Source organism: Amphiura filiformis, chromosome 12 (genome assembly GCF_039555335.1).
Source record: "Amphiura filiformis chromosome 12, Afil_fr2py, whole genome shotgun sequence".
NCBI lineage: Eukaryota > Metazoa > Echinodermata > Ophiuroidea > Amphilepidida > Amphiuridae > Amphiura > Amphiura filiformis.
In genome coordinates this window covers 42,179,517-42,192,078 of record NC_092639.1, presented here as the reverse complement: position 1 = coordinate 42,192,078, position 12,562 = coordinate 42,179,517, and the positions used below count along the sequence as shown (strand labels likewise).

Sequence of the window (12,562 nt, the reverse complement as noted above, 5' to 3'; positions counted from 1 at the left end):
GTTTATACTAACACAAAGCTTGAAAAGTACAAGTTAGCATTATGGGTAGTTTTATTAATTTAATAGTTTGTCCCAAAGCCCTTGCCAAGTTTTTTTGCTTTAATTTTTTAAAATCAAACTGGGATGAGTTAATAAGAAAACACCGTGTTCAAGATGAAAGATTTTATTGAGATTTACGACTTAGGCTATTTTTATGTCTGAAATCCGTCATGTTGTCTACATCAGTTTTTCCAAAACACAAAATTTTCATGCAGCAAAAATATCATGCTTTACAGTATTTGTGATACAAGTCTTGGGGAGTTTTGTTTTTGGTTCCTTTTTTTTATCCTTTTTGTGGAGCGAAAGATACATTGACTATGTTAACATAAGCAGATAAGTAATAACGCATTACAACAGCAAATGCACATATAGTACTTGTAGGTTCCTTCAGAAATTAATTTAAAGCATTAACAATCATCAACATTTCTAGATGGTGCCAAATGGAAGATTAGAATTGACCAGGTGTTAATGCTCTCTTTTAGGAGGTGAATTAGTCTGAGGACTAAAAAATTTGATAGTTGTCTCGAAGTTCTTCTGTTGTTGAAAATCTGATTCGGTAGCGATAGTGTTTGAATGCCTCCAAAGTAGAAAGACTAGCTGCACAGCTGCTTTATGAATGCTTGCTTCTATTTAAATTTTGTCAGGGATTTAAAAAAAATGCAGATTTAAAGCGAGACGTTTGAATAAACGTGAGGGGTCTTTTTTTGCCAAAGATCATTTGTTGGAAATCAGAAACAGAAAAGTGAAGTCTAATGTATCTCATCTGCTATTTTCCTTTCCAGCTACGTTCTGAGGTCATAGCCACATATGCACTGTGCGGTTTTGCCAACGTCGGCTCAATAGGCATCCAGCTAGGAGGGCTCACACCCATGGCACCAGAGAGAAAAGGCGACTTAGCGGCGGTATCAATCAGGGCGCTCATTTCAGGGACGGTGGCGTGCTTCATGACAGCGTGTATTGCAGGTAAGTGTGCAGGGTTGATTCAAGCAAAGAGTTGGGGATATGGTATCCTCCATATTCAGAGGTGAAAGATTTTCAGGAGAATTTATTGAAATAAGGTCTTTCTTGTTTATATCCTAATGGGAAAGGGGTAAATAACATTCCTGATCATGTTCAGGATTTCAGTTTGTGTGGTACTTGCATCACTGCATTGGTTTCTCAGTATGATGGCAATGAAAATATACTTTGTTTACCTCGAGGTCGGTAATGATGTTGATGCTTGTCCTTGTACAAGTGCATGTACGCTCTGCGTGATTAACTTTATGCATGTGATTCAATACTGCGAGTAGCAAAATATGCACCAACATCACTTCCAAACTTGAGGCGAAACACTGTATAGTGTTAGGCAAAAAAAATCCATAATTTGGCATAGCAAAATGTTAAGAATGAACAGTGCCTGGCGTCTATGCATATTGGAGTGTCAATGTGGGGAATAAATTATATATTTATTGTCTTTGTCTTTTCCTTGTGTTCTTTTTCATAGGTGTGTTATACGTACCAGACGCACCAAACTTTGTGAACACAAATTCAACGATGGCAACAACGACAGCAGCATTATGATAGTAAGCCAGTACAACAAGAGTTTTGAATCTGTTTGTGTGTGCATCTTAAACAATGGAACATGTTAGTGAAGGTAATAGTAGAAACAAAGCACAACGCAGAATTCAAGAGATGACAATGAAGCCTTCCATATCTTGTACAATGAATCTGTTTTTGGAGAAAGTTGAGGATTATCAAGTGATCCATGATGACAAGTGGACTCAATGGGCACTATCAGCCGATCTATTATGCCCCCATCAGGCTTTCCTGCCGCTGCGGTTGTGTCCTTTTGCCTGCAATGCATGCCGCTCAGCGGGATGACAGATAAAACCAGTATTAAGAACTATTTTGATTGGTTACAAAGAGGGCTATATCATGTATTGAGCCAATCACAGATATGGTAAGAATAGTCAGTAAGGCTGAAGGGGATTAAGCTTATCGGCCTCTAAGAACAATTGTGATTGGTTACAAAGAGAGCTATATCATGTATTGAGCCAATCACAGATATGGTAAGAATTAGGCTGAAAGGGAGTTAAACTTAAAATTGTTGAGTGATCTTAAAGTTCTTTTGATTGGTGACTCAGATGATTTTATTAACCAATCAGAAAAGCAGTAGTGCCCATGTGGTTATGTCCAGAGTATGAGCAGGCTCCACCAAACAGGAGGGGCGTAACAAGTTAAAATAAAAATGAATTGGTGTACAAGAGGTTTTAGAACTTGACACTTCCCAACTTTGTCCTTTTGTTTAAAAAAATTAGGCAAATTCCATGTTTTATTATCTGTATCTGTAGTATTACCAAGTAATGATTTGAAAAATCATTCGTCATTTGGCATACATGTATTGAATGAATGACACAAAGTGTACAAACAATGCATCTCGAGTATTATGTCAATCGTGTAAGTCTGCCAAATTAAGTCTACCAATATGCCGTGAAATGTGTTTGCTTCAAGTGTCGTCATGGCAACGACATTGCTTGCTGTGCATTTCAAGAAGAAAATGTAAGGATCTAGTTTTTTCTTGATTGTTTTTCTGCCACCGATAACAGAATCTGTGTTTGGTACAGTTCAACCTTTTTTATCCGGCCGTTATGGAAATCCGGATAAGTGAATTATGTGTAATTCTGCAAATGAATATCCAAATTCCTAATAGAATATATCCTCCGAAATGCTTTCACATATGAAATTGAGGTGCCAAAAGCAATTTCAATTAATTAATTCCATATTGCATGGCTGGATAACAGATTCTGGATAAAAGAGATCTGGATAAATGGGATTGGACTGTAAGAAAAATGCTCAAGCAATACACCAAAAAGTGCACTTTTTAATTCTAAACTGTATTTTATTTGTGTGTATTATTTTGCTTGCCAAGAAACTTTATTCTTAAAATAAAAAATCGAAAAAGTAAAAAAAAAAAAAATACAAAAAAAAAATTAAATGATAATATATATTTTTAAACTGAAGCACAAAAAACAAGCTGTCACATTGATTGCTCCCGCAGTGTGGTACATGACTGTATATTAAATGCCCACAGGTGTACATTTTGTTCTTTGTAAAAAGATTCTTTTTTTAATATCCAACCAAATCATGTTTAATTATAAATAATGAATGACCTTTAACCCCACAAGTTCATGATGCTGTATAATGGGAATTTTTTCACTGGGTTTAATTTTTTTTAATTGACTGGTCTTGACGTAACGGTTCAGAACATTTAAAGAACCGTAGTGAAAAATTAACCCTGCGAAAAAAACCTGTTATACGGTAGTAGAATCATATATCCATGCTTCCAGTTCCAGGATGAAATCATGTGAAATGTCTTACATCGCCAAATGTATTTGTGTGTGTCGGGGGATGTGATGCCATTATTGTATTTTATTCCCATATTGTGACAATCATGAACTTAAATCTGTTTGTATTTATGTTATCTTTTTAACTATGTACATAATAGGGAAGGGGAGACTAATTGTAGACCACAATAGGGTCAAATGTTGTGTCACTTGGTAAAAATCATCTGATTCAACAAAGTAAATGTAAGGAATTGGCATATATTGCTTAGGATATTGCAAAAGGAATCGATTTGAGTCTGATTCTTGTGTTTTCATCTGGTTGTTATTTTTCTTTTCACTGTCTGTTTATGAAGGCTGTATTCTCTGAGGCTACTAATAATAGTGCACTTACCAAATTTTCAAGCTAATGTTGCGAAACAAGGCGATATCAGTCACTTTTCTCAAATGTGCGACACAGTACTTGCAAAACTATACCTCACAATTCAAATAATGCAAACAATGAATATTTGAATCTGAAGATTTAAAAATCAAACCACTTGAAATTCAAAACTGGTATTCTTGAAAGTTGAACCTAATCTGTGATAAATGCATAGGTTGCCAATTTCTTGATTGAAAGTGTTCTTTTCAGAACAAATATAGAGTGAATGTCTAGTTATAGACAAAAATATGAATCAAATACTGGACTCACCAACAAATTTTCTACTAACGTTGCGACCCGTTCACCGGGTCTTCATCAGACTGTGCAGAGACTTGACTGATGGTTTGGTCACGTGATGGTAATCGGCGTAATGTATAGTTATCAACATATTAAGCAGTGAAATGTTTCTTTTGGAACTAATTTTGAAATGTCTTGTTGATACCACGATTGGTGACAAATGGTACTTATTGAGGATATTGTCATTTCAAAATTTGAGAAAGTTGGAAACAATGTAATGATGGGAAAGCAGAGTGCTTGATTAGGCTATATAGTACAAACTGTTCTTTTCAGAACAAATCATAAAAATTAACTCAATGATCGGAGTGCCTGGCTAGGCTATAAAGTACAAACTGTTCTTTTCAGAACAAATCATGAAAAGTAACTCACATTTTGCCTAGAGATAGATACATGTTATGTTTGTTTATAGATAAGTGTTGTAAAAAATTGGTGTTTTTTTTCTTCTGTATTGTGGTTTAATGTATGCTCAGGTTTGTGTATGTATTTTCATTTTATATGGGTTGTGGGACTACTTGGGTGTTTACTGTGTGCTTTTACTCATCAGTATGTATTATACCCAGACTAAAATACCTAAATTTTACTTTGGTATTTTAAGATTCAATATGGCAAAACTGATGTTAATATAATTTGCCACCAACATTTTACTGTGCCTGTAACTGTGGTACACCACTGTCTAATTTACCTTGACATTTCATGTGTACGGTGTTATACAGTTAATGCATTGTCCCATTTTATTATCCTTGAAAATTAAAGATATTAATATGTAAATATATGTATATTGAATATATTATAAGAAACTTGGGTGCGTTGCTCAGTATTTATAAATGAGAGTTTAGCCTTTGAAAGCAACCCCTGAATATATTATTGAAGTAATATACTTCAAAATATTAAAGAAATGTGATCCTTTTGTTATTGTAAAAGATGTGTTAAACTGCTTTTGCATGCCAAAAATATTTTAATTATACCTTTGACTAAAATGTCAGTGCTTTTGTGTAATGTTTGCAACAAATAATTTAAATTACTCTGACCCTGATTAGACCTCAACATTTCCAGACCCATTATCTTCTGCTGTTACAATTAAGAATGAACACTGCCCTCTAGAAGTAAACATCATTTGCTACGTTCAAGAAGACAAAAGCATATCTGACAGAGGGCGATATAACCAAATCCTACTTTGGATTGTGCACAAACAAGGATGTATCAACATTTGGTATTTTATGTTTTTTAGCATTATCCAAAGCTGCTATTCTTGCTATTAATTAATTAATACTTTTAATTGTTTTATTGAACAAATTTATCCCTACCTCAAAATTACATAGTACTCTTTTGTTTGGGACCTTTTCCCTGTAAACATGGGAAGTTTTTACCCAGTCTAGTTTTCTTTTGTTCACATTCCAAATATCTTGTAGCTTCATATTTTACCAAATTTGAAATGTATGTCTTCCTTTCCAGTAAATTTGGAATATTACAGGGTCACACTAACAATGCAACAAGTTAACCTGCTAAGGCTAAAACTGGTAGAATGTGACGCATTTCAATGTGTCCAAAATTCATATTAGTTATTAATGAGCATGTTATGTTCAACGATTCATTCACACAATACCACTTTGATTGATCAATAGGGCCTACAAAATTGTTAGATTGGCATAACATAAAAAATAGGGTAGGTATGTAGGGATTTTCTTTCAAGCTGTAAATTTCTTGTGATAAAGGCTTTGGAACTTTTTGTCTACTTTTTTTAACAAATATTTATTTTGATTTAAAGTTAGGGTCGGTCAGGTTACGCCAATCAAACAATTTTTTAAGGCCTGGTTCTAAATGTGATTGAACTTGTACAAATGTTAAGTTGGATAATTAGCCTTATCTACAGTTGGCCTGTATTCCTCGGAAACCTTGAATAAGATATAAATCAATGCATTATTAAGCTATTCTGTATGTTTCAAAACCAAATTAAGAGTTGTGAGTAAGATATGGCTGAAAGTCAAGGGTGCTTGTGGAATTAATTTTCAACATGATCTATGCACAACTATTTTTGTTCTTCCAGGGTACATACAAAGCCTTCAGATGCAAAACACAATTTATCCAAAGTGTTCCTGGTACATTTTTTGTAATAATCAGGCATGAGATTTTTTAGTTAAACTTTATTTAATTTCAGCCTATTTTTGGTACTTTTTGCCCAATTTCACACACATTTTCAGGTTTTTTTAGGAAAATGCAGTCTCATGCCTGGATAATGTTGTAATTTTATGCAACAATATGTTTTTTACACCTATCAGGGAGGTGCACTACCCGAGATAAATATAGACATTAAAAGCTCAGTTGGGCTATTCCAGTTGAAATCCATACCCCCTATGGAAGGCATGACCTTAATCTCTTCAACACAGGGAGTGTGCATTTCAAATGGGTTTATCAGAATCCTCCATTTGAAGTCTACACTCGCTGTGTGGGAGATTGAGGTTATGTTTTTCATAGGGGGTGTGTGGGTTTCGACTGGAATAGCCCAGTGTCCATTCAAATTGATTATAGTGCATATTTATATAAAAGTTCACAGGGCAGCTTTGGAATGTTTTGTGTTTTGCATCTGAAGTCGTGTATAATTATGAAATAATCGTGTGCTTGGTTTCTTTTGATACATAGCTGCCTCAAAAGAACTATGAATAATATGATAAAGCAATACAATGCAATAATGTGTATAAACTTCAGCTTCTAGTTGCCTTCTTGATAATAGTGGTATATGCTTAAAATTAGTAAATATGGGTCCATGTTCTTTGGATGATTAAATGAACTTGGGTTTTACATGTAGATATCACCAGACCTTTACAAGCAGGTTGTAGTTAGTCAATTTTTAGTGGTGTGCATAGTTAAAAGTAAATCCATATATTTAGCTAAAATATAGCAAATGTGTTCATCTTTTTGGCCAATTCAACAAAATCATGCATTTTTTAATTTTGAATGATGGGCTGAGCTGCTCACCATAGCTACACCCTGTTCACCAGTAGGATTTTTTTAAAGTCAATTGGTATGAGTATATTATAAATGGTGACATCCCGCTATCTCTAAGGTCCGCTATCTCTAAGGTTCGCTATCACTAACGTGTAAAGTCTATGGAGATCAGAATCCCGCTATCTCTAATAGAGAAAAGGGTTCGCTATACCTAAAAAAAAAGGTCCGCTACTTCTAAGGTTCGATATCACTAATTATAAATAAGGTTCGCTATCACTAATTTAAAATAAGGTTCGCTATCACTAATTTTGAATAAGGTCCGCTATCACTAATTTATTGAAGGTTCGCTATCTCTAAGGTTCGTTATCACTAATTCCAATAAAGGTCCGCTATACCTAAGGTTCGCTATCACTAATTTTGTTTCAGGTTCGCTATCCCTAATTAATTAAGGTTCGCTATCTCTAAGGTTCAAGTATCACTAATTTCGATTAAGGTTCGCTAAACCTAAGGTTCGTTATCACTAATCTTAAATAAGGTCCACTATCTCTAATTTTAAATAAGGTCCGCTATCTCTAATTTCAAATAAGGTCCGCTATCTCTAATTTCAAATAAGGACCGCTATAGCGAACCTTAGGGATACCGGGATTGTTAAAATTAGAGATGGCGGACCTTATTTTAAATTAGTGATAGCTAACCTTAGAGATAGCTGAACCTTCAATAAATTAGTGATAGCGGACCTTATTTAAAATTAGAGATAGCGAACCTTATTTAAAATTAGTGATATCGAACCTTAGAAATACCGAACCTTTTTCAAAATTAGTGATATCGAACCTTAGGTATAGCGAACCTTTTTCGTAATTAGTGATAACGAACCTTAGAGATAGCGAACCGTAACCTTATAAATTTGTAACGGGTTTAAAATAAAAAAATGCTGTAATTCCAGGGAATATTCATGTATTCATAAGCCAGTACATGTATGATTGATTGACATTATTCACTTGGTAATCAGTCATCATTAAGGATGTTACACACTCGGCCTGGTGTATTCCTAGTAAGTATTCAGATTAGCTAAACATTGGAAGATAACAAGAATTTCAGGGTTATAGATACACATCATAGTTGTAAATAGAAACACTAGTTGACTTGATTCTTAGTTCCTGAATTCAGCATATACCACTACCGTCAAAAATTGTACAAATTTAGTTCATTTTGGTAGAGGGTCATTAATGCAGCAAGAGCATGTAGGGTTTCATGAGTTCACAAATTTTAAGTTGCCCGCCCTTAAGACTTTTTAAGTAACTCAGGAAAATTGTTAGCTTAAAGCCTTTTGTTGAACATATAAACACACCCAATTGACAATGGCACACATTGTTGTGTTCGGTCCCAATGGTTCTTTATGTATTAGAAAAGATGCAGTTTTGAAAGTTGTATGTTGGACCATTTAAATAATGAATCATTGTGACTTTATGCTACGATATGTGACATTGTTAATTGGACTAGTTATCTACTAAAAACTTGTAGTAAGAAGTATTGGGGAGAAACTTGGAGAACTTTTGAACCATTAATACATTTGACTGCAATAAAGCAGTAGGCTGTGGTACTTGTCATAATGCTAATGATACACTTTTACCTGGAACAAATATATCAAAGAGATGTGAGACTACTATATATACAACATAATATTTGACAACAATCATATTGTGTCTTTTTTTACACCCCCATAAAAGACATGACTTTAAACTCCACACAGGGAGGGTGAATTTCAAATTGGGTTACCTGAATTTGAAATCTACATCTCCCATGTTACAGATTAAGGTCATGTCTTCCATAGAGGGTGTATGGATTTCAAATTGAGTTACACGGTTACAAGTGTGGAACCGCTTAACTCAATTTGAAAATTTGATGTATAATCGTCCCAGGTTTTTAGACAAATGTAGTAGAAATGGCTGTAAAAAATGCGAACTTATAACATGTAAATTGGCACTGCAGAGTATAGCTTATTAGCAGTATAATAGAAGGCTACAAATAAAAACCTATCGTTGAATTATGATTCAACTCCAATAAATACTATTTGTATTTTGTGTTGATTTACTGAAACTGTCTTGTGATCAAATGAAAGGAGATGTATTCTTTTGAACATAACTAGTTTTGTTAGCAGGGGTAGCGCTAGGTTGCTTTTTGGGGTCCCGGACCCACCAAAATAGAGTTCGGACCCCTGTTTTTAAATTTCCTGAAGTTCGGGGTCCTTGCAGACCCCAGTTTTTCAATCTAGCGCTATTGCCGACATACTATTTATGCTGCATTTGTGCAACTCGGACTCACCAAACTCTACTCCGGACCCCCTACTTTTTAATTTTCTGCAAGTTCGGGGGTCCCTGCGTACACTGGAGTGTTTAGTTCTAGCGCTACCCCTGTTTGTTAGGGAGGTAGGGGGTTTAAAAATATTGATTTTGTTTCTCCTATGCTGTTAAAAAACCCAGTTTCATTACAAACGAGGTTGGTTATGAAACAAAACTAGTTGGGTTTATACGTAGGGTTTCGTTGATCAGAACCTCTGTTTCTTGTTTTGGTAGTTTTGTTGTGATGTGATATGGCTGTAGCAAATTATTAAGTCCCTTTAATAAATCCATACTTTTCTTAATATCAATTTAAATACAATACAGTTCATCTGGTATATTGAATAATTGCAGCCCTATTGTAACATTTCCATAAGGAATGTTAATGTATCTTTCCACAAAATGTTAGTTTCACAGCCAGATATGTCTCCTTTTAATTTCGGCTTGGACCCAGATGAGGCAAAACGAAAGAAAATTGCTTTTTAAATGTGCATGACCACAAAATTATGAAAAACATTGAGGGCATCCTCAGCAATTATGGCTTGGATCCAAACACAAAGTTTAAGGGTACGACCTCTTGAGGTTTTGAGCAAAAAAATGGGATGAATTTGCCACATTAAGTATCAAATTTGGCACAAATAATCATCGGAAAGTTATACCTCATCTTAAAGCTAAAGGCTTATATATCATTATTTTCCTGCCAAGCAATAATTTCATTTTTGGAATCTGCGAACATCTCATTTGTGGCGTTATCAAGCGAAATCAGTCATTGTAAGCTACATTTTGCACAAAACCCCAATGAAATTGGACAACCAGTTCAAAAGATACAAGCAGTTACAGAGTTTCCAAAACAATAGGAAACAAATATTTCCTTTATTTGGCTAGATCTTTAAATCAATATTTCCGACTTCCAACTGATTTTGTGTGATCACATCACATTTGTCCATATTTGGGTAATGGAAATGTCATGGAATTAATTAGGCTATATAATGCATGATGATTTGATCCAATCAGGCCAAAGTTGGCCATAATGAAATTGAGATATGTAAAAATAACATGCGCATATTTTTTTGGGGGGGGGCTTTGGGTGCGCCAGCCCCCCTGGGTAAAAACGGGGTCGCGAAAAAGAAGGGGCGGCAAAAAGAATTAGTAAATAAAAAAGGGCGGAAAAATTTGATCAAGCATAAAAATTTGTGAAAAAATGGTACTATACATCAAAATGTGCTGCTTTATAGGCGCTAGCGCCTGAAACCCTTTTTTTTTTTTTTTTCTTTTGCTCACTTTTCAAACGACCGAGAAAAAAAATGGGTCAACCTTTTGGGCTGTTGAGGAAGGGGGGGCAAAATTGAATTTTCTTCAGCCCCCCAGGGTTGGGGCGGCCACGGTACGCCACTGAATAAGGAGCAAAATTCTGCAAGCTTTGCATCCAGGGGTTGTGGGGTTTTTACGTCAGTTATCGTAGGTACTGAGCAAGTTGGAAAATGGCAATAACTTTTCAACATTCCCATCTTTAGTCTGAGTAGATCAGATCAAGATTGGGCTATTCCAGATGAAATCCATACACCCCCTATGGAAGACATGACCTTAATCTCCCACACAGGGGGTGTGAAATTCAATGGAGATGCCTAAATTGATAACTCCTGTGTGGGAGATTAAGCTTGTGTCTTCCATGTGGGTGTATGGATTTCAATTGAAATATCCCATTGCCAAAACTGTCTTTGTTGACCCATACGTGCACCAGTTGAGTACCTCTATAGGAAATTCTGGTCACAAATGTGACGACTGTTAACAGTTAAGGTTGCAGTTGACCATGGCCCCTTTCATCCTTTAAGATAACATTAGCTGACGTGCAAATACAGTGCAGCTAATGTTTTATGTGTATGTAGGGATGTGAGAGTTCCTCTTTTCAGCTGATTTCCTCTTTTTTTGTTGCCAAAATGTACGTGTTTTTCTTTTATTTTCAGCCCATATTTGGCGTTTTTACCAGGCTGGTTTTTACCCTGATTTTACGCTGTTTTTAGTGATTTTCCTCGTTTTTGGTCTGTGGCCTCTCACACCCCTGGTATGTTATAATACATGTATATATTGATTGTACATAAATTAAAAACAAAATTAAGCGTAGCTTTGTGCATTGAAGAGAGGGTCCGGCATAAGAAATACTTGACTCATCCAAAATTGACAACAACTTTTGATATGTTATTTAAGGACCACAGTGTATACACAGTGATACATGTAGGTATATTGGCCATATGCCTTGGTTTTTTTTTGGGGGGTAAACTTAGTTACAATGCAGGATGCACATAGGAGAATGCAAACAGCTGCAAAAATACTTCGAAATTAAATTATAAAAGTGAAACAAAATGTGCAAGCTGTTTACTTTGTTTAGTGCTACTTGTACCAATTAATAATGATATATTAGAAAACAAACCTATTGTTTATAGTAGCTGGAGTGCATCTATTGTTTCATACATTAACATGGGCGACATCATTATTTTAAGTAAAACAACTCATTCTTAAACACTTCAATTCAAATTAATATATTAATCATAAGTATACCAAATTTTAATCAAATTAAATCCTACATTTTACAAGGAATTACCTAGGGCTTGGAATCGATCAGTCTCGTTGTTGCTAAGCACCTCCGATTGGTTCAAATAGCACGTACGAGTATCGCATCGACACGCACACGCTAAAGTATGTAATATCGTGTCACATGGGTAAGAACCAATAAGATTGCAAGAACATTCAAAAGTGTTTTTAAAAGAATTCTTACAAGAATTCATGTTTAAAATATCTCCAAAATATATTTGTTACGATTACATTTACCCCACTGCATGTTAAGAATTCAAGAGCATTGTCTTATTGATAGCAAACCTACCTTGCATAAAGGATTATAAAGTGATACAAAGCAGATTATGTTATTTGTTTTGTCAATGGTCTTATCAGAGCTGTCAACTCTCACACATTCATGAGTTGCATACATTTTCATGATTTTTGGCACTTTCTCATACTCTCGCTACATGTTGGTGCAAAACATTTATTTTCTTGCATATTCATTTGCTTAGCTAAAACTTACAATATCGTCAAATTTGTATGTATGTTCTGTTAACCAGACATGAGAATTTTCAGGATTTTGTTTGAATTTAGGCTATTTTGTTGTCCAAATTTATGCATTTTTTTTTCCAGTCAGTTTTGGGCCTTTTAAG

General features: G+C 34.9%; 1 protein-coding gene across 1 annotated transcript in view; it reads left to right on the top strand.

The window, feature by feature from the left end:
- Positions 1-5,813, top strand: part of LOC140166224 (solute carrier family 28 member 3-like) — a 40,581-nt gene extending 34,768 nt beyond the window's left edge. The window contains exons 11-12 of the mRNA XM_072189625.1: positions 822-1,002; positions 1,523-5,813. Of these exons, the coding sequence (XP_072045726.1) occupies positions 822-1,002; positions 1,523-1,599 (258 nt within the window). The 3' untranslated portion in view covers positions 1,600-5,813. The remainder of the gene's footprint in view (positions 1-821; positions 1,003-1,522) is intronic.
- Positions 5,814-12,562: the final 6,749 nt, after the last annotated feature.